The sequence below is a fragment of the Salmo salar genome, chromosome ssa22 (genome assembly GCF_905237065.1).
Source record: "Salmo salar chromosome ssa22, Ssal_v3.1, whole genome shotgun sequence".
In the NCBI taxonomy this organism is placed as follows: Eukaryota; Metazoa; Chordata; class Actinopteri; order Salmoniformes; family Salmonidae; genus Salmo; species Salmo salar.
Window position 1 is genome coordinate 58,713,314 of NC_059463.1, and position 20,000 is coordinate 58,733,313.

Genomic DNA, 20,000 nt, shown 5'->3' on the forward strand with positions numbered 1-20,000 from the left:
ACTGTAAGGTCTACTACACCTGTTGTATTCAGCATTTCACTGTAAGGTCTACTACACCTGTTGTATTCAGCATTTCACTGTAAGGTCTACTACACCTGTTGTATTCAGCATTTCACTGTAAGGTCTACTACACCTGTTGTACTCAGCATTTCACTGTAAGGTCTACTACACCTGTTGTATTCAGCATTTCACTGTAAGGTCTACTACACCTGTTGTACTCAGCATTTCACTGTAAGGTCTACTACACCTGTTGTATTCAGCATTTCACTGTAAGGTCTACTACACCTGTTGTATTCAGCATTTCACTGTAAGGTCTACTACACCTGTTGTATTCAGCATTTCACTGTAAGGTCTACTACACCTGTTGTACTCAGCATTTCACTGTAAGGTCTACTACACCTGTTGTATTCAGCATTTCACTGTAAGGTCTACTACACCTGTTGTACTCAGCATTTCACTGTGAGGTCTACTACACCTGTTGTATTCAGCATTTCACTGTGAGGTCTACTACACCTGTTGTATTCAGCATTTCACTGTAAGGTCTACTACACCTGTTGTATTCAGCATTTCACTGTACGGTCTACTACACCTGTTGTATTCAGCATTTCACTGTAAGGTCTACTACACCTGTTGTATTCAGCATTTCACTGTAAGGTCTACTACACCTGTTGTATTCAGCATTTCACTGTAAGGTCTACTACACCTGTTGTATTCAGCATTTCACTGTAAGGTCTACACCTGTTGTATTCAGCATTTCACTGTAAGGTCTACTACACCTGTTGTATTCAGCATTTCACTGTAAGGTCTACTACACCTGTTGTATTCAGCATTTCACTGTGAGGTCTACTACACCTGTTGTATTCAGCATTTCACTGTAAGGTCTACTACACCTGTTGTACTCAGCATTTCACTGTAAGGTCTACTACACCTGTTGTATTCAGCATTTCACTGTAAGGTCTACTACACCTGTTGTATTCAGCATTTCACTGTAAGGTCTACTACACCTGTTGTATTCAGCATTTCACTGTAAGGTCTACTACACCTGTTGTATTCAGCATTTCACTGTAAGGTCTACTACACCTGTTGTATTCAGCATTTCACTGTGAGGTCTACTACACCTGTTGTATTCAGAATTTCACTGTAAGGTCTACATACCTGTTGTATTCAGCATTTCACTGTAAGGTCTACTACACCTGTTGTATTCAGCATTTCACTGTAAGGTCTACTACACCTGTTGTATTCAGCATTTCACTGTGGGGTCTACTACACCTGTTGTATTCAGCATTTCACTGTAAGGTCTACTACACCTGTTGTATTCAGCATTTCACTGTAAGGTCTACTACACCTGTTGTATTCAGCATTTCACTGTGAGGTCTACTACACCTGTTGTATTCAGCATTTCACTGTGAGGTCTACTACACCTGTTGTATTCAGCATTTCACTGTAAGGTCTACTACACCTGTTGTATTCAGCATTTCACTGAGGTCTACTACACCTGTTGTCTTCAGCATTTCACTGTAAGGTCTACTACACCTGTTGTATTCAGCATTTCACTGTGAGGTCTACTACACCTGTTGTATTCAGAATTTCACTGTAAGGTCTACATACCTGTTGTATTCAGCATTTCACTGTAAGGTCTACTACACCTGTTGTATTCAGCATTTCACTGTGGGGTCTACTACACCTGTTGTATTCAGCATTTCACTGTGAGGTCTACTACACCTGTTGTATTCAGCATTTCACTGTAAGGTCTACTACACCTGTTGTATTCAGCATTTCACTGTGAGGTCTACTACACCTGTTGTATTCAGCATTTCACTGTGAGGTCTACTACACCTGTTGTATTCAGCATTTCACTGTAAGGTCTACTACACCTGTTGTATTCAGCATTTCACTGTAAGGTCTACTACACCTGTTGTATTCAGCATTTCACTGTAAGGTCTACTACACCTGTTGTATTCAGCATTTCACTGTAAGGTCTACTACACCTGTTGTATTCAGCATTTCACTGTAAGGTCTACTACACCTGTTGTATTCAGCATTTCACGGTAAGGTCTACTACACCTGTTGTATTCAGCATTTCACTGTGAGGTCTACTACACCTGTTGTATTCAGCATTTCACTGTAAGGTCTACTACACCTGTTGTATTCAGCATTTCACTGTAAGGTCTACTACACCTGTTGTATTCAGCATTTCACTGTAAGGTCTACTACACCTGTTGTATTCAGCATTTCACTGTAAGGTCTACTACACCTGTTGTATTCAGCATTTCACTGTGAGGTCTACTACACCTGTTGTATTCAGCATTTCACTGTAAGGTCTACTACACCTGTTGTATTCAGCATTTCACTGTGAGGTCTACACCTGTTGTATTCAGCATTTCACTGTAAGGTCTACTACACCTGTTGTATTCAGCATTTCACTGTAAGGTCTACACCTGTTGTATTCAGCATTTCACTGTGAGGTCTACTACACCTGTTGTATTCAGCATTTCACTGTAAGGTCTACTACACCTGTTGTATTCAGAATTTCACTGTAAGGTCTACTACACCTGTTGTATTCAGCATTTCACTGTAAGGTCTACTACACCTGTTGTATTCAGCATTTCACTGTAAGGTCTACTACACCTGTTGTATTCAGCATTTCACTGTAAGGTCTACTACACCTGTTGTATTCAGAATTTCACTGTAAGGTCTACTACACCTGTTGTATTCAGCATTTCACTGTAAGGTCTACTACACCTGTTGTATTCAGCATTTCACTGTAAGGTCTACTACACCTGTTGTATTCAGCATTTCACTGTAAGGTCTACTACACCTGTTGTATTCAGCATTTCACTGAGGTCTACTACACCTGTTGTCTTCAGCATTTCACTGTAAGGTCTACTACACCTGTTGTATTCAGCATTTCACTGTGAGGTCTACTACACCTGTTGTATTCAGAATTTCACTGTAAGGTCTACATACCTGTTGTATTCAGAATTTCACTGTAAGGTCTACTACACCTGTTGTATTCAGCATTTCACTGTGGGGTCTACTACACCTGTTGTATTCAGCATTTCACTGTGAGGTCTACTACACCTGTTGTATTCAGCATTTCACTGTAAGGTCTACTACACCTGTTGTATTCAGCATTTCACTGTGAGGTCTACTACACCTGTTGTATTCAGCATTTCACTGTAAGGTCTACTACACCTGTTGTATTCAGCATTTCACTGTAAGGTCTACTACACCTGTTGTATTCAGCATTTCACTGTAAGGTCTACTACACCTGTTGTATTCAGCATTTCACTGTAAGGTCTACTACACCTGTTGTATTCAGCATTTCACTGTGAGGTCTACTACACCTGTTGTATTCAGCATTTCACTGTGAGGTCTACTACACCTGTTGTATTCAGCATTTCACTGTAAGGTCTACTACACCTGTTGTATTCAGCATTTCACTGTAAGGTCTACTACACCTGTTGTATTCAGCATTTCACTGTAAGGTCTACTACACCTGTTGTATTCAGCATTTCACTGTAAGGTCTACTACACCTGTTGTATTCAGCATTTCACTGTGAGGTCTACTACACCTGTTGTATTCAGCATTTCACTGTAAGGTCTACTACAGCTGTTGTATTCAGCATTTCACTGTGAGGTCTACACCTGTTGTATTCAGCATTTCACTGTAAGGTCTACTACACCTGTTGTATTCAGCATTTCACTGTAAGGTCTACACCTGTTGTATTCAGCATTTCACTGTGAGGTCTACTACACCTGTTGTATTCAGCATTTCACTGTAAGGTCTACTACACCTGTTGTATTCAGCATTTCACTGTAAGGTCTACTACACCTGTTGTATTCAGAATTTCACTGTAAGGTCTACTACACCTGTTGTATTCAGCATTTCACTGTAAGGTCTACTACACCTGTTGTATTCAGCATTTCACTGTAAGGTCTACTACACCTGTTGTATTCAGCATTTCACTGTAAGGTCTACTACACCTGTTGTATTCAGCATTTCACTGTGAGGTCTACTACACCTGTTGTATTCAGCATTTCACTGTAAGGTCTACTACACCTGTTGTATTCAGCATTTCACTGTGAGGTCTACTACACCTGTTGTATTCAGCATTTCTCTGTTAGGTCTACTACACCTGTTGTATTCAGCATTTCACTGCGTTGTTGGTGCATGTGACAAACGCGATTTGATGTGAAACCATCAAAGAAACCAAAGAGACGGTGTAATATGGTGCGGACAGTGGAGGACAGGGATGTGTGTGTGTGTGTGTGTGTACATCTGTTTTAGTGTGTGTTTGTGCATGCAGTGCGGTGTGCGGTGAGGTGTGCGGTGAGGTGAGGTGTGCGGTGAGGTGTGCGGTGAGGTGTGCGGTGAGGTGTGCAGTGAGGTGTGCAGTGAGGTGAGGTGTGAGGTGTGCGGTGAGGTGTGCGGTGAGGTGTGAGGTGTGCGGTGAGGTGTGCGGTGTGCGGTGAGGTGTGCAGTGAGGTGTGCAGTGAGGTGTGCGGTGAGGTGTGCGGTGAGGTGAGGTGTGCGGTGAGGTGTGCGGTGAGGTGTGCGGTGAGGTGTGCGGTGAGGTGTGCGGTGAGGTGTGCGGTGTGCAGTGAGGTGTGCAGTGAGGTGTGCAGTGAGGTGAGGTGTGAGGTGTGCAGTGAGGTGTGCGGTGAGGTGTGCGGTGAGGTGTGCGGTGAGGTGTGCGGTGAGGTGTGCGGTGAGGTGTGCGGTGAGGTGTGCGGTGAGGTGTGCGGTGAGGTGTGCGGTAAGGTGTGCGGTGAGGTGTGCGGTGAGGTGTGCGGTGAGGTGTGCGGTGAGGTGTGCGGTGAGGTGTGCGGTGAGGTGTGCGGTGAGGTGTGCGGTAAGGTGTGAGGTGAGGTGTGCGGTAAGGTGTGCGTACCTCAGCGTTCTGTGTCTCCTGGTGTAGCTGAGTCAAACCAGTCAGGTCCTCCAGGAAGGAGTGGGAGGAGTTAAACACCTTGGACAGGAAGTTGAAACCATCCTTCTCATAGCTGTCCAGGACCTAGGGTGTAAACAAAAACAACAGGGTCAACAACAATAACTATCATCAAACAAGGCTAGGGGGGGGAGACAAGGCTAGGGGGGGAGACAAGGCTAGGGGGGGGACAAGGCTAGGGGGGGTCTGGGGGACAAGGCTAGGGGGGGAGACAAGGCTAGGGGGGGTCTGGGGGACAAGGCTAGGAGGGGGGGGAACAAGGCTAGGCTGGGGGGGGACAAGGCTAGGAGGGGGGGGACAAGGCTAGGCTGGGGGGGGACAAGGCTAGGGGGGGTCTGGGGGACAAGGCTAGGCTAGGCTGGGGGGGGACAAGGCTAGGGGGGGACAAGGCTAGGGGGGGTCTGGGGGACAAGGCTGGGGGGGGCAAGGCTAGGGAGGGTCTGGGGGACAAGGCTAGGGGGGGACAAGGTTAGGCTGGGGGGGGCAAGGCTAAGGGGGGGTCTGGGGGACAAGGCTAGGCTGGGGGGAGGGGGACAAGGCTAGGGGGGGTCTGGGGGACAAGGCTAGGCTGGGGGGACAAGGCTAGGGGGGTCTGGGGGACAAGGCTAGGCTGGGGGGGACAAGGCTAGGGGGGGTCTGGGGGAAAAGGCTAGGGGGTCTGGGGGACAAGGCTAGGGGGGGAGACAAGGCTAGGGGGGAGACAAGGCTAGGGGGGGAGACAAGGCTAGGGGGGGAGGGGGAGACAAGGCTATGGGGGGAGGGGGGAGACAAGGCTAGGGGGGGGTCTGGGGACAAGGCTAGGGGGGGAGAGACAAGGCTAGGGGGGGAGAGACAAGGCTAGGGGGGAGACAAGGCTATGGGGGGGGAGACAAGGCTAGGGGGGGAGACAAGGCTAGGGGGGGAGACAAGGCTAGGGGGGGGAGAGACAAGGCTAGGAGGGGAGACAAGGCTAGGGGGGGTGGGTCTGGGGGACAAGGCTGGGGGGGAGACAAGGCTAGGGGGGGGACAAGGCTAGGGGGGGTCTGGGGGACAAGGCTAGGGGGGGTTCTGGGGACAAGGCTAGGGGGGGGGGGTCTGTAGTCTGTGGGACAAGGCTGGGGGGGGGGTCTGTAGGCTGGGGGACAAGGCTAGGGGGGTGACAAGGTAAAAATCTGTCGTTCTCCCCCCTGAACAAGGCAGTTAACCCACTGTTCCCCGGTAGGCCGTCATTATAAGTAAGAATTTGTTCTTAACTGACTTGCCTAGTTAAATAAAGGTAAAATAAAACAAATAAAAAAAATCTCTGTTGAGATAAAGTGGCTCACTAATAACTCTGGCTCTGAGAATTATGGGAGTGTGTGGTGTGGGCTTTAAGAGCCCAGAGTTTAAACACGAACACGGATTTACTACACAACAGCGAGAGCCCGTCGGAACGTTTGATAAACTAGTCCCGTCTCCCGTAGCAACCCAGAAACAGGAGCGACGGAGAGTTTACAAGATTTCTCCTGATGTTTTCCAGACCTGCTTTACACTAGCAGCCATGTGACTCTGTGTATATTTACGTGGGCTGTGTGTGTGTGTGTGTGTGTGTGTGTGTGTATGTAGTGTGTGTGTGTATGTAGTGTGTGTGTGTGTGTGTGTGTGTGTGTGTGTGTGTGTGTGTGTGTGTGTGTGTGTGTGTGTGTGTGTGTGTGTGTGTGTGTGTGTGTATGTGTATGTATGTAGTGTGTGTGTGTGTGTGTATGTAGTGTGTGTGTGTAGTGTGTGTATATATGTAGTGTGTGTGTGTGTATGTATGTAGTGTGTGTGTTTGTATGTAGTGTGTGTATGTAGTGTGTGTAGTGTGTGTATGTCGTGTGTGTATGTAGTGTGTGTAGTGTAGTGTGTGTAGTGTATGTAGTGTAGTGTGTGTGTGTATGTAGTGTGTGTATGTATGTAGCGTAGTGTGTGTAGTGTGTGTAGTGTAGTGTGTGTGTAGTGTGTGTGTAGTGTGTGTGTAGTGTGTGTGTGTAGTGCGTGTGTAGTGTAGTGTAGTGTGTAGTGTAGTGTGTAGTCTAGTGTGTGTGTAGTGTAGTGTGTGTGTAGTGTAGTGTACTGTGTGTGTAGTGTATAGTGTAGTGTAGTGTAGTGTAGTGTAGTGTGTGTGTAGTGTAGTGTACTGTGTGTGTAGTGTATGTAGTGTAGTGTGTGTGTAGTGTAGTGTAGTGTGTGTAGTGTGTGTAGTGTGTGTGTGTGTATCATCTGGTTTGAATAAAGCTCTCTCTCTCCAGTCAGATGTGGTTCCGCCCACCACTTCTCATAACTTCCCTTCCAGAACTCTTTCCCTCTCACAGATTAAACTACGTTTTAACTCTTTAGAGGACTCACAGATTAAACTACGTTTTAACTCTTTAGAGGACTCACAGATTAAACTGTGTTTTAACTCTTTAGAGGACTCACAGATTAAACTGTGTTTTAACTCTTTAGAGGACTCACAGATTAAACTACGTTTTAACTCTTTAGAGGACTCACAGATTAAACTGTGTTTTAACTCTTTAGAGGACTCACAGATTAAACAGCATGTTCAAACTGTGGTCTGGTCACTATGACAACAGTCAACAGCATATCCAACCTGTGGTCTGGTCACTATGACAACAGTCAACAGCATATCCAACCTGTGGACTGGTCACTATGACAACAGTCAACGGCATATCCAACCTGTGGACTGGTCACTATGACAACAGTCAACAGCATGTCCAACCTGTGGACTGGTCACTATGACAACAGCATGTCCAACCTGTGGACTGGTCACTATGACAACAGTATGTCCAACCTGTGGACTGGTCACTATGACAACAGTATGTCCAACCTGTGGACTGGTCACTATGACAAAGTATGTCCAACCTGTGGACTGGTCACTATGACAACAGTATGTCCAACCTGTGGACTGGTCACTATGACAACAGCATGTCCAACCTGTGGACTGGTCACTATGACAACAGTCAACAGTATGTCCAACCTGTGGACTGGTCACTATGACAACAGTATGTCCAACCTGTGGACTGGTCACTATGACAACAGTATGTCCAACCTGTGGACTGGTCACTATGACAAAGTATGTCCAACCTGTGGACTGGTCACTATGACAACAGTATGTCCAACCTGTGGACTGGTCACTATGACAACAGTCAAGAGTATGTCCAACCTGTGGACTGGTCACTATGACAACAGTATGTCCAACCTGTGGTCTGGTCACTATGACAACAGTATGTCCAACCTGTGGACTGGTCACTATGACAACAGTCAACAGTATGTCCAACCTGTGGACTGGTCACTATGACAACAGTATTTCCAACCTGTGGACTGGTCACTATAACAACAGTATGTCCAACCTGTGGTCTGGTCACTATGACAACAGCATGTCCAACCTGTGGACTGGTCACTATGACAACAGTATGTCCAACCTGTGGACTGGTCACTATGACAACAGTCAACAGCATGTCCAACCTGTGGACTGGTCACTATAACAACAGTCAACAGCATGTCCAACCTGTGGACTGGTCACTTAAATGGTTAGTGAAGTACTGTATGTAGAGGTTTGGCAAAGCTTTGAGACAACGCCACGTCAAGAAGACAATGATTTATTGTAGTTTGTGCCTTCAGAATAAATGAGGGAGAGGGAGGAGGGAGCCAGCCCTTAAATTGGCATGATATTTTCTGCCGAACACTTGTTTTGTTTCCATGGTGACCTGGCCTTACAGACAGCTAACTGTAGCGTAATGGCCCCGATATAAAACTAAACTAGAGGGAGAGGAGGGGGAGAGGGAGAGGAGGAGGAGAGGAGGAGGAGGAGGAGAGGGAGAAGAGAGGAGGAGAGGGAGAGGAGGAGGGGGAGAGGGAGAGGAGGAGAGGAGGAGAGGGAGAGGAGGAGAGGGAGAGAAGGAGGGGGAGAGGAGGAGGGGAGAGGAGGAGGGGAGAGGGAGAAGAGAGGAGGAGAGGGAGAGGAGGAGAGGAGGAGAGGGAGAGGAGGAGAGGGAGAGGAGGGGGAGAGGAGGGGGGAGAGGAGGAGGGGGAGAGGAGGAGGGGGAGAGGGAGAGGAGGAGGGGGAGAGGAGGAGGGGGAGAGGGAGAGGAGGAGGGGAGAGGAGGAGGGGAGAGGAGGAGGGGGAGAGGAGGAGGAGGAGGGGGAGAGGGAGAAGAGGAGGAGAGGGAGAGGAGGAGGAGAGGGAGAGGAGGAGGGGGAGAGGGAGAAAAGGAGGAGAGGGAGAGGAGGAGAGGGAGAGGAGGAGGGGGAGAGGGAGAAGAGGAAGAGAGGGAGAGGAGGAGGGGGAGAGGGAGAGGAGGAGGGGGAGAGGGAGAAGAGGAGGGGGAGAGGGAGAAGAGGAGGAGAGGGAGAGGAGGAGGGGGAGAAGAGAGGAGAGGGAGAGGAAGAGGAGGAGAGGGAGAGGAAGAGGAGGAGAGGGAGAGGAGGAGGAGAGGGAGAGGAGAGGAAGAGGAGGAGAGGGAGAAGAGAGGAGGAGGAGGAGAGGGAGAAGAGAGGAGGAGGAGGAGAGGGAGAAGAGAGGAGGAGGAGGAGAGGGAGAAGAGAGGAGGAGAGGGAGGAGGAGAAGGAGGAGAGGGAGAAGAGAGGAGGAGAGGGAGAGGAGGAGGGGGAGAGGGAGAGGAGGAGAGGGAGAGGAGGAGGGGGAGAGGAGGAGAGGGAGAGGAGGAGGAGAGGGAGAGGGAGAGGAGGAGGGGGAGAGGGAGAAGAGGAGGAGACAGGAGGAAAGTAGGAGAGAAGAGAGGAGGAGTGGAGAAGAGGAAGAGAGGAAGAAGAGGAGAGATTTATTCTCTGTATCGTTTTAAAATGATGCATATTTTTGGGATATTTAAAAATAACAATACATCTATATTCCATGTAATGTAGAGCCACAGTCGAACAGGACCGTGTTGAAATCACTGAACCTCTTCCTCTGGGACATGAGGAGACATTTCAAACCTGGAAACTTAAAAAGGGGTCAAGATTTCTTTGACTATGCTTCAAGCTGGTCTTTCTTCACATGAAAGTGGTAGATGTGAGAGGGTTTATGAACTCTGTATAACTTAAAAAGACTGCATTCAGTAAGAAGAGAGAGACTAATTTAACTATTTGCAAATCGTTACAACACTGTATATAGCCATAATATGACATTTCAAATGTCTCTATTCCTTTGGAACTTTTGTTTATTATCTATTTCACTTGCTTTTAGCAATGTAAACATATGTTTCCCTTGCCAATAAAGCTATTGAATTGAGAGTGAGAGCGAGAGAGGGTATTACACCAGGGTGGAAAGTCAGAATACTGGACATTGAGGACAATGCGACAGCCTGTGTCAATCTGTACAAGTCTGGAACAGTAGTAGTGAAAGGAAAACCTCAAACCTGTTCAGCAGGCCTTTTACAGGATCAAAGAGAGCACAGCAGGAGAAGCTGACCCCTGGTGACGACCCCCCCCCCCATCCTGAGCGAGTCAGATCCCACCCCCTTCTCAAACTGTCCCACTGACAAGCAAGAGAGTCACCCCCCAGCACTGAGCAAAACCCAGATCCCACAACAGCACTGCTCCTGCATTAACATGAGGGATAAATTCACCCAGCTGGAGACCGAGATGGTAGAGCTCAAACGGCAATTCAACACAACCCAGACAGCACAACACCCCCCTCGGAACCAGAGCTGAGAGCTGAGAGAGCTAGAGGAGAGCTAGAGGAGAGCTGAGAGAGCTAGAGGAGAGCTGAGAGAGCTAGAGGAGAGCTAGAGGAGAGCTGATTCCAAATATAATATAGAAATCATAAAGGAAGAGATTCCAAATAAATCACAATATTAATGTAATTCAAAAAAAATAAAATATATATGAGATGCAATATTAATAAAATCGAAGACAAGACAACATTAAAAAGAAAAAAATTTTATTTGGTCAAGTCCATTAAAATTATCAATCAACGAATCATATACGATAATCAATCCATTATCAAAAGATTATGTCTCAATACGCATAGAAAAACATTATTGACGCTAACCGATATTAAATATTAATATATACAATTATGCAAAAAAACATAATAAAAGAAAAAAGCGGGAGAGCTAGAGGAGAGCTGAGAGAGCTAGAGAGCTAGGGAGAGCTGAGAGAGCTAGAGAGAGAGCTGAGAGCCGAGAGAGCCGAGGGAGCCGAGAGAGCGAGAGAGCCGAGAGAGCCGAGAGAGCGAGAGAGCGAGAGAGAGAGGTGCCTGCACGCTGGACTGCGGTTACAAACCCCCAACAGGAGGGAGAGGAAAAAAACTGTCCAGCTGGAGGAGGAGGTGAGAAAGCTGAGGTGGGACAATGAACAACTCATGAGAAAGCTGGCCATCCCCCAAGAGAAGCCAACAGAACAGTCCACTTCAGAACCCCGACCCACAGGCAGGACAGACGAGATAGGACCCACCAACCCATCACACACCCCCTCCCTCCTAGCACCCAGTCAAGCCCTCCTGTAAGGCGTCAGCTGGCGCCAAGCCCAACTTGGCTAGCCCGAACCAAATGAGCTGCATAGTCCCTTAAAAAGACCTTCGACTTGAAAAACTACAACAAAAAGCAACAATAGTACTATTTGTCCATTATGAGACACCGTAGCCAGTATACCACTTCCTCAACATAGTCAGAATTAATCTAAGATAACTCAAGAAATCTGTAAATGTTGACGTTTTTTTTGTTGCCAAGGAGATCTTAGTCACGCAATTTTACATCTAAGATGTTTGGTTATTATTACTCAACGAAAAAAAACCTGCATGAAAACGAGTCGTCTCTCATTAAATGACAACAAAGACTTGATTGAACAATTGGTTAGCCGCCAGCCGAACTCAAGCATGCTGACAGCTTTACAGTTAGTGTATTGCATCTTAAGGTAGCTAGGTGGGACAACCACATGTCACAGGAAGTCCATTTTTCCTCAATCAAGTAGCTATCAGCAAAATCAGAGCTAGTAAGAGGGGGAGGGACCAAGTGAACTGCACATTTTATAGTGGCCTTTTATTGTCCGCAGCACAAGGTGCACCTGTGTAATGATCATGCTGTTTAGTCATCAAATAAAACATATGTAATATACAAAACAACTGAAATATTTTAGTAAAGTAAAGTAATGTGAATAAATGGTTAATAAGTGATCAGCAGTAATGGGCAGTCACTACCATCAGGGGACTTTCTCTTTCATTATTATTGTTTGTTTTAATTTTGTTTTAATTTCTTCTCCACAATTTCGTGATTACGATCTTGTCTCAATGCTGCAACTCCCCAACGGGCTCGGGAGAGGCAAAGGTCGAGTCATGAGTCCTCTGAAACATGAAACCAAGCCGCGCTTCTTAACACCCGCCCGCTTAACCCGGAAGCCGGCTACACCAATGTGTCGGAGGAAACACCGTTCAACTGAAAACCGAAGTCAGCCTGCAGGCGCCCGGCCCGCCACAAGGAGTCGCTAGAGCACGATGAGCTAAATTAAGCTCCCGCGGCCAAACCTCCGCTAATCCGGATGACGCTGGGCCAATTGTGCGCCGCTCTATGGGACTCCCTGTCACGGCCGGTTGTTACACAACCGGATCGAACCCCAGGCTGTAGTGACGCTGCAACACTGCGATGCAGTGCCTTAGACCGCTGCGCTACTTGGGAGGACTCGATCATGGGACTTTTTTTTATTTTTTATTATTATTCTGTGATACAGCATTAAATCCAAATAATCAGCACTAGATGGTATACTAAATGAAATTATAAAATATACAGATCACATATTTAAAAAAATGGGCTATTCTTAAACATTATCCTCAGATCTGGCATCTTCCCCAATATTTGGAACCAAAGTCTGGCCACCCAAATCCACAAAAGTGGAGACAAATTTGACCCCAATAACTACCTTGGGATATGAGTCAACAGCAACCTTGGTTGAAATCCTCTGTATTATCATTAACAGCAGAGTTGTACATTTCCTCAGCGAAGAACAATGGACTGAGCAAATGTCAAATTGGCTTTTTACCAAATTACCATACGACAGACCACATATTCACCCTGCACAACCTAATAGACAAACAAACAAAACAAAGGCAAAGTCTTCTCACGCTTAGTTGATTTCAAAAAAGCTTTTGACTAAATTTGGCATGAGGGTCAGCTATACAACATTCTACATACAACATTCTAAAATCCATGTACACAAACAACAAATGTGCAGTTAAATTTGGCAATAAACACACACATTTCTTTCCTCAGGGCCGTGGGGCGAAACTGGGAAGCAGCTTGAGCCCCACCCTCTTCAACATTTATATGTCAATGAATTGGCGAGAGCACTAGAACAATCTGCAGCACCCGGCCTCACCCTTCTGGACTCGGAAATACAATGTTTAATGTCTGCAGATGATCTGGTGCTTCTGTCCTCAACCAAGGAGGGTCTACAGCAGCACCTAGATCTGTCCCCAACCAAGGAGGGCCTACAGCAGCACCTAGATCTGTCCTCAACCAAGGAGGGTATACAGCAGCACCTAGATCTGTCCCCAACCAAGGAGGGTATACAGCAGCACCTAGATCTGTCCCCAACCAAGGAGGGCCTACAGCAGCACCTAGATCTGTCCCCAACCAAGGAGGGCCTACAGCAGCACCTAGATCTGTCCCCAACCAAGGAGGGTATACAGCAGCACCTAGATCTGTCCCCAACCAAGGAGGGCCTACAGCAGCACCTAGATCTGTCCTCAACCAAGGAGGGCCTACAGCAGCACCTAGATCTGTCCCCAACCAAGGAGGGTCTACAGCAGCACCTAGATCTGTCCCCAACCAATGAGGGCATACAGCAGCACCTAGATCTGTCCTCAACCAAGGAGGGCCTACAGCAGCACCTAGATCTGTCCTCAACCAAGGAGGGCCTACAGCAGCACCTAGATCTGTCCCCAACCAAGGAGGGCCTACAGCAGCACCTAGATCTGTCCTCAACCAAGGAGGGCATACAGCAGCACCTAGATCTGTCCCCAACCAAGGAGGGCCTACAGCAGCACCTAGATCTGTCCCCAACCAATGATGGCCTACAGCAGCACCTAGATATTCTGCACAGATTCTGTCAGACCTGGGCCCTGACAGTAAATCTCAGTAAGACCAAAATAATGGTGTTCCAACAAAGGTCCAGTAGATAACAAAACACAAATTCTATCTAGAGCACAAATTCTATCTAGACATTCTATCTAGACATCTAGAGCACAGAAAGAATTACACCTACTTTGGCCTAAACATAAAACACCACAGTTAACTTCGACAAGGCTGTGAACGATCTAAGAAACAAGGCAAGAAGGTCCTTCTACGCCATCAAAATGAACATAAAACTCAACGTCCCAATTAGGATCTGGCTAAAAATACTTCAAACCGTTGTCGAACCCACTGCGCTCTATGGCTGTGAGGTCTGGGGTCCACTCACCAACCAATTCACAAAATGGGACAAACATCCAATTGAGACGGCATGCAGAATTCTGAAAAAGATATACTTAGTGTACAACTCAAAACCCCAAACAATACAGAGAATTAAGACTATACCGTACTTATCAAAATCCAGAAAAGAGCTGTTAAATTCTACAACCACCTAAAAGGAAGTGATGGCCACACATTCCACTACAGAGCCCTCACCTACAGAGAGATGAACCTAGAGAAGAGTCCCCCTCAGCCATCTGGTTCTGGGGCACTGTTCACAAACAGACCCCTCACAGCCCTCACCTACAGAGAGATGAACCTAGAGAAGAGTCCCCCTCAGCCATCTGGTTCTGGGGCACTGTTCACAAACAGACCCCTCACAGCCCTCACCTACAGAGAGATGAACCTAGAGAAGAGTCCCCCTCAGCCATCTGGTTCTGGGGCTCTGTTCACAAACACAAACAGACCCCACAGAGTCCTCACCTACAGAGAGATGAACCTAGAGAAGAGTCCCCCTCAGCCATCTGGTTCTGGGGCACTGTTCACAAACACAAACAGACCCCACAGAGTCCTCACCTACAAAGAGATGAACCTAGAGAAGAGTCCCCCTCAGCCATCTGGTTCTGGGGCTCTTCACAAACACAAACAGACCCCACAGAGTCCTCACCTACAGAGAGATGAACCTAGAGAAGAGTCCCCCTCAGCCATCTGGTTCTGGGGCTCTTCACAAACACAAACAGACCCCACAGAGTCCTCACCTACAAAGAGATGAACCTAGAGAAGAGTCCCCCTCAGCCATCTGGTTCTGGGGCACTGTTCACAAACACAAACAGACCCCACAGAGTCCTCACCTACAAAGAGATGAACCTAGAGAAGAGTCCCCCTCAGCCATCTGGTTCTGGGGCTCTGTTCACAAACACAAACAGACCCCACAGAGTCCTCACCTACAAAGAGATGAACCTAGAGAAGAGTCCCCCTCAGCCATCTGGTTCTGGGGCTCTGTTCACAAACAGACCCCTCACAGCCCTCACCTACAGAGAGATGAACCTAGAAAAGAGTCCCCCTCAGCCATCTGGTTCTGGGGCTCTGTTCACAAACAGACCCAACATAGCCCCAAGGCCAGCAACACAAGTAGAACCAACCAAATTATGAGAAAGCAAAGAGATAAAACATTTTCATACTACTGACTAAAACTAGAACACGGTTCATATATGATAATATAAAACTTGAAATACCTATATTTTCTTTAAACTTTGAGTGCAATATTTACGGTTAATTTCTAAACGTTTTTTGTTGATGTTGTTAAATTTGTTCTATTATTTTTCCACTTGCTTTGGCAATATAAAACATATGTTTCACAATAAAACCCCTTTGAATTTAATTGAAAGAAGAGAGAGAGAGGAAGAGAAGAGAGAGCGAGAGGGTGTGTGTGAGAGAGAGAGAGAGAGAGAGAGGAAGAGAAGAGAGAGCGAGAGGGTGTGTGTGAGAGAGAGAGAGAGAGAGAGAGAGAGGAAGAGAAGAGAGAGCGAGAGGGTGTGTGTGAGAGAGAGAGAGAGAGAGAGAGAGGAAGAGAAGAGAGAGCGAGAGGGTGTGTGTGAGAGAGAGAGAGAGAGAGAGAGGAAGAGAAGAGAGAGCGAGAGGGTGTGAGAGAGAGAGAGAGAGGAAGAGAAGAGAGAGCGAGAGGGTGTGAGAGAGAGAGAGAGAGGAAGAGAAGAGAGAGCGAGAGGGTGTGAGAGAGAGAGAGGAAGAGAAGAGAGAGGGTGTGAGAGAGACAGAGAGAGAGGAAGAGAAGAGAGAGCGAGAGGGTGTGTGAGAGAGAGAGAGGAAGAGAAGAGAGAGCGAGAGGGTGTGAGAGAGAGAGGAAGAGAAGAGAGAGGGTGTGAGAGAGACAGAGAGAGAGGAAGAGAAGAGAGAGGGTGTGAGAGAGAGAGAGAGAGAGGAAGAGAAGAGAGAGGGTGTGAGAGAGAGAGAGGAAGAGAAGAGAGAGCGAGAGGGTGTGTGAGAGAGAGAGAGAGAGAGGAAGAGAAGAGAGAGGGTGTGAGAGAGACAGAGAGAGAGGAAGAGAAGAGAGAGCGAGAGGGTGTGTGAGAGAGAGAGAGAGAGAGAGAGAGGAAGAGAAGAGAGAGGGTGTGAGAGAGACAGAGAGCGAGGAAGAGAAGAGAGAGCGAGAGGGTGTGTGAGAGAGAGAGAGAGAGAGAGAGAGAGGAAGAGAAGAGAGAGGGTGTGTGAGAGAGAGAGAGAGAGAGAGAGGAAGAGAAGAGAGAGGGTGTGAGAGAGACAGAGAGAGAGGAAGAGAAGAGAGAGCGAGAGGGTGTGTGAGAGAGAGAGAGAGGAAGAGAAGAGAGAGCGAGAGGGTGTGTGAGAGAGACAGAGAGAGAGAGGAAGAGAAGAGAGAGGGTGTGAGAGAGACAGAGAGAGAGGAAGAGAAGAGAGAGCGAGAGGGTGTGTGAGAGAGAGAGAGAGAGAGAGAGAGAGAGAGGAAGAGAAGAGAGAGCGAGAGGGTGTGTGAGAGAGAGAGAAGGGTGTGGGTTCTCTGTTTCACCCTCAGGCTTACTGTACCCCACGGCAGCCAATCAGAGCGCTCAACACTAGAGACCACAAAGCCTGATGGGAAAGAGATGGGTTGTGCTGGCTCTTAACCTGTTGGGTCTAGGGGGCAGCATTTGCACGTCTGGATAAAAAAAATGTACCCGATTTAATCTGGTTACTAATCCTACCCAGTAACTAGAATATGCATATACTTATTATATATGGATAGAAAACACTCTAAAGTTTCCAAAACTGTTTGAATGGTGTCTGTGAGTATAACAGAACTCATTTGGCAGGCAAAACCCTGAGACATTTTCTGACAGGAAGTGGATACCTGATGTGTTGTATTGAGTTTAAACCTATCCCATTGAAAAACACAGGGGTTTAGGAATATTTTGGCACTTCCTATTGCTTCCACTAGATGTCACCAGCCTTTACAAAGTGTTTTGAGTCTTCTGGAGGGAGATCTGACCGAACAAGAGCCATGGAACGGTGATGTCCCATTAGACACCTGGCGCTACTTCATGTTGGGTACCCTCGTTCCAATACGTTATAAAAGGCTATGCATTCGTCCACCTTGAATATTATTCATGTTCTGGTTAAAAAGGCCCTAATGATTTATGCTATACAACGTTTGACATGTTTGAACGAACTGAAATATATTTTTTCCCCTCGTTCATGACGAGAAGTCCGGCTGGCTTACATCATGTGCTAACGAGACGGAGATTTTTGGACATAAATGATGAGCTTTTTTGAACAAAACTACATTCGTTATGGACCTGTGATACCTGGAAGTGACATCTGATGAAGAGAATCAAAGGTAATGGATTATTTACATAGTATTTTCGATTTTAGATCTCCCCAACATGACGTCTAGTCTGTATCGCAACGCGTATTTTTCTGGGCACAGTGCTCAGATTATTGCAAAGTGTGATTTCCCAGTAAGGTTATTTTTAAATCTGGCAAGTTGATTGCGTTCAAAAGATGTAAATCTATAATTCTTTAAATGACAATATAATATTTTACCAATGTTTTCTAATTTTAATTATTTAATTTGTGACGCTGACTTGACTGCCGGTTATTGGAGGGAAACGATTTCCTCAACATCAATGCCATAGTAAAACGCTGTTTTTGTATATAAATATGAACTTGATAGAACTAAAAATGCATGCATTGTCTAACATAATGTCCTAGGAGTGTCATCTGATGGAGATTGTAAAAGGTTAGTGTATCATTTTAGCTGGTTTTATGGTTTTGGTGACCCTGTCTTTGACTTGACAAAACATTACACACAACTCTTGTAAATGTACTGTCCTAACATACTCTAAATTTATGCTTTCGCCGTAAAACCTTTTTGAAATCGTAAAACGTGGTTAGATTAAGGAGATGTTTATCTTTCAAATGGTGTAACATAGTTGTATTTTTGAAAAATTTGAATTTTGACATTTATTTGGATTCAAATTTGCCGCTCTTGAAATGCACCTGCTGTTGATGGAGTGCACCACGGGTGGCACGCTAGCGTCCCACCTAGCCCCAAGAGGTTAACCAATGACACACACACGTCGGCAGCCATGAAGTGCTTTGAAAGGCTGGTCATGATTCACATCAACACCATCATTCCGGAAACCCTAGACCCACTTCAATTTGCATACCGTCCCAACAGATCCACAGACGACGCAATCTCAATCACACACCACACTGCCCTTTCACACCTGGACAAAAGGAACACCTATGTGAGAATGCTGTTCATTGACTACAGCTCAGCGTTCCAACACCATAGTGCCCTCAAAGCTCATCAATAAGCTAAGGACCCTGGGACTAAACACCTCCCTCTGCAACTGGATCCTGGACTTCCTGACGGGCCGCCCCCAGGTGGTAAGAGTAGGTAACAACACATCTCCAACACCCAGTCATTAAGTTTGCTGATGACACAACAGTGGTAGGCCTGATCACCGACAATAATGAGACAGCCTATAGGGAAGAGGTCAGAGACCTGGCAGTGTTGTGCCAGGACAACAACCTCTCCCTCAACGTGATCAAGACAAAGGAGACAATCGTGGACAACAGGAAATGGAGGGATGAGCACGTCCCCATTCTCATTGACGTGGCTGCAGTGGAGCAGGTTGAGAGTTTCACGTTCCTTGGCGTCCACATCACTAAACAAACTAACATGGTCCAAACACACCAAGACAGTCGTGAAGAGGGCACGACAAAACCTATTTCCTCTCAGGAGACTGAAAAGATTTGGCATGGGTCCTCAGATCCTCAAAAGCTTCTACAGCTGCACCATCGAGAGCATCCTGACTGGTTGCATCACTGCCTGGTATGGCAACTGCTCGGCCTCCGACCGTAAGGCGCTACAGAGGGTAGTGTGTACGGCCCAGTAGATCACTGGGGCCAAGCTTCCTGCCATCCAGGACCTCTATACCAGGCGGTGTCAGAGGAAGGCCCAAAAAATGGTCAAAGACTCCAGTCACCACAAGTCATAGACTGTTCTCTCTGCTACCACACGGAAAGAGGTACCGGACCGCCAAGTCTAGGTCCAAAAGGCTCCTTAACAGCTTCTACCCCCAAGCCATAAGACTGCTGAACAGCTTCTACCCCCAAGCCATCAGACTGCTGAACAGCTTCTACCCCCAAGCCATCAGACTGCTGAACAGCTTCTACCCCCAAGCCATCAGACTGCTGAACAGCTTCTAACCCCAAGCCATAAGACTGCTGAACAGCTTCTAACCCCAAGCCATAAGACTGCTGAACAGCTTCTAACCCCAAGCCATCAGACTGCTGAACAGCTTCTAACCCCAAGCCATCAGACTGCTGAACAGCTTCTAACCCCAAGCCATAAGACTGCTGAACAGCTTCTACCCCCAAGCCATAAGACTGCTGAACAGCTTCTACCCCCAAGCCATCAGACTGCTGAACAGCTTCTACCCCCAAGCCATCAGACTGCTGAACAGCTTCTACCCCCAAGCCATCAGACTGCTGAACAGCTTCTACCTCCAAGCCATCAGACTGCTGAACAGCTTCTACCTCCAAGCCATCAGACTGCTGAACAGCTTCTACCCCCAAGCCATCAGACTGCTGAACAGCTTCTACCCCCAAGCCATCAGACTGCTGAACAGCTTCTACCCCCAAG

The 20,000-nt window shown here is 47.0% G+C and overlaps 1 protein-coding gene across 2 annotated transcripts in view; it reads right to left on the minus strand.

The window, feature by feature from the left end:
- atg7 (ATG7 autophagy related 7 homolog (S. cerevisiae)) overlaps positions 1-20,000 on the minus strand; it is a 121,792-nt gene that overhangs the window by 45,689 nt on the left and 56,103 nt on the right. For both annotated transcript variants that reach the window (NM_001165320.1, XM_045705015.1), the window contains 1 exon segment: positions 4,896-5,018. In NM_001165320.1, the coding sequence (NP_001158792.1) occupies positions 4,896-5,018 (123 nt within the window).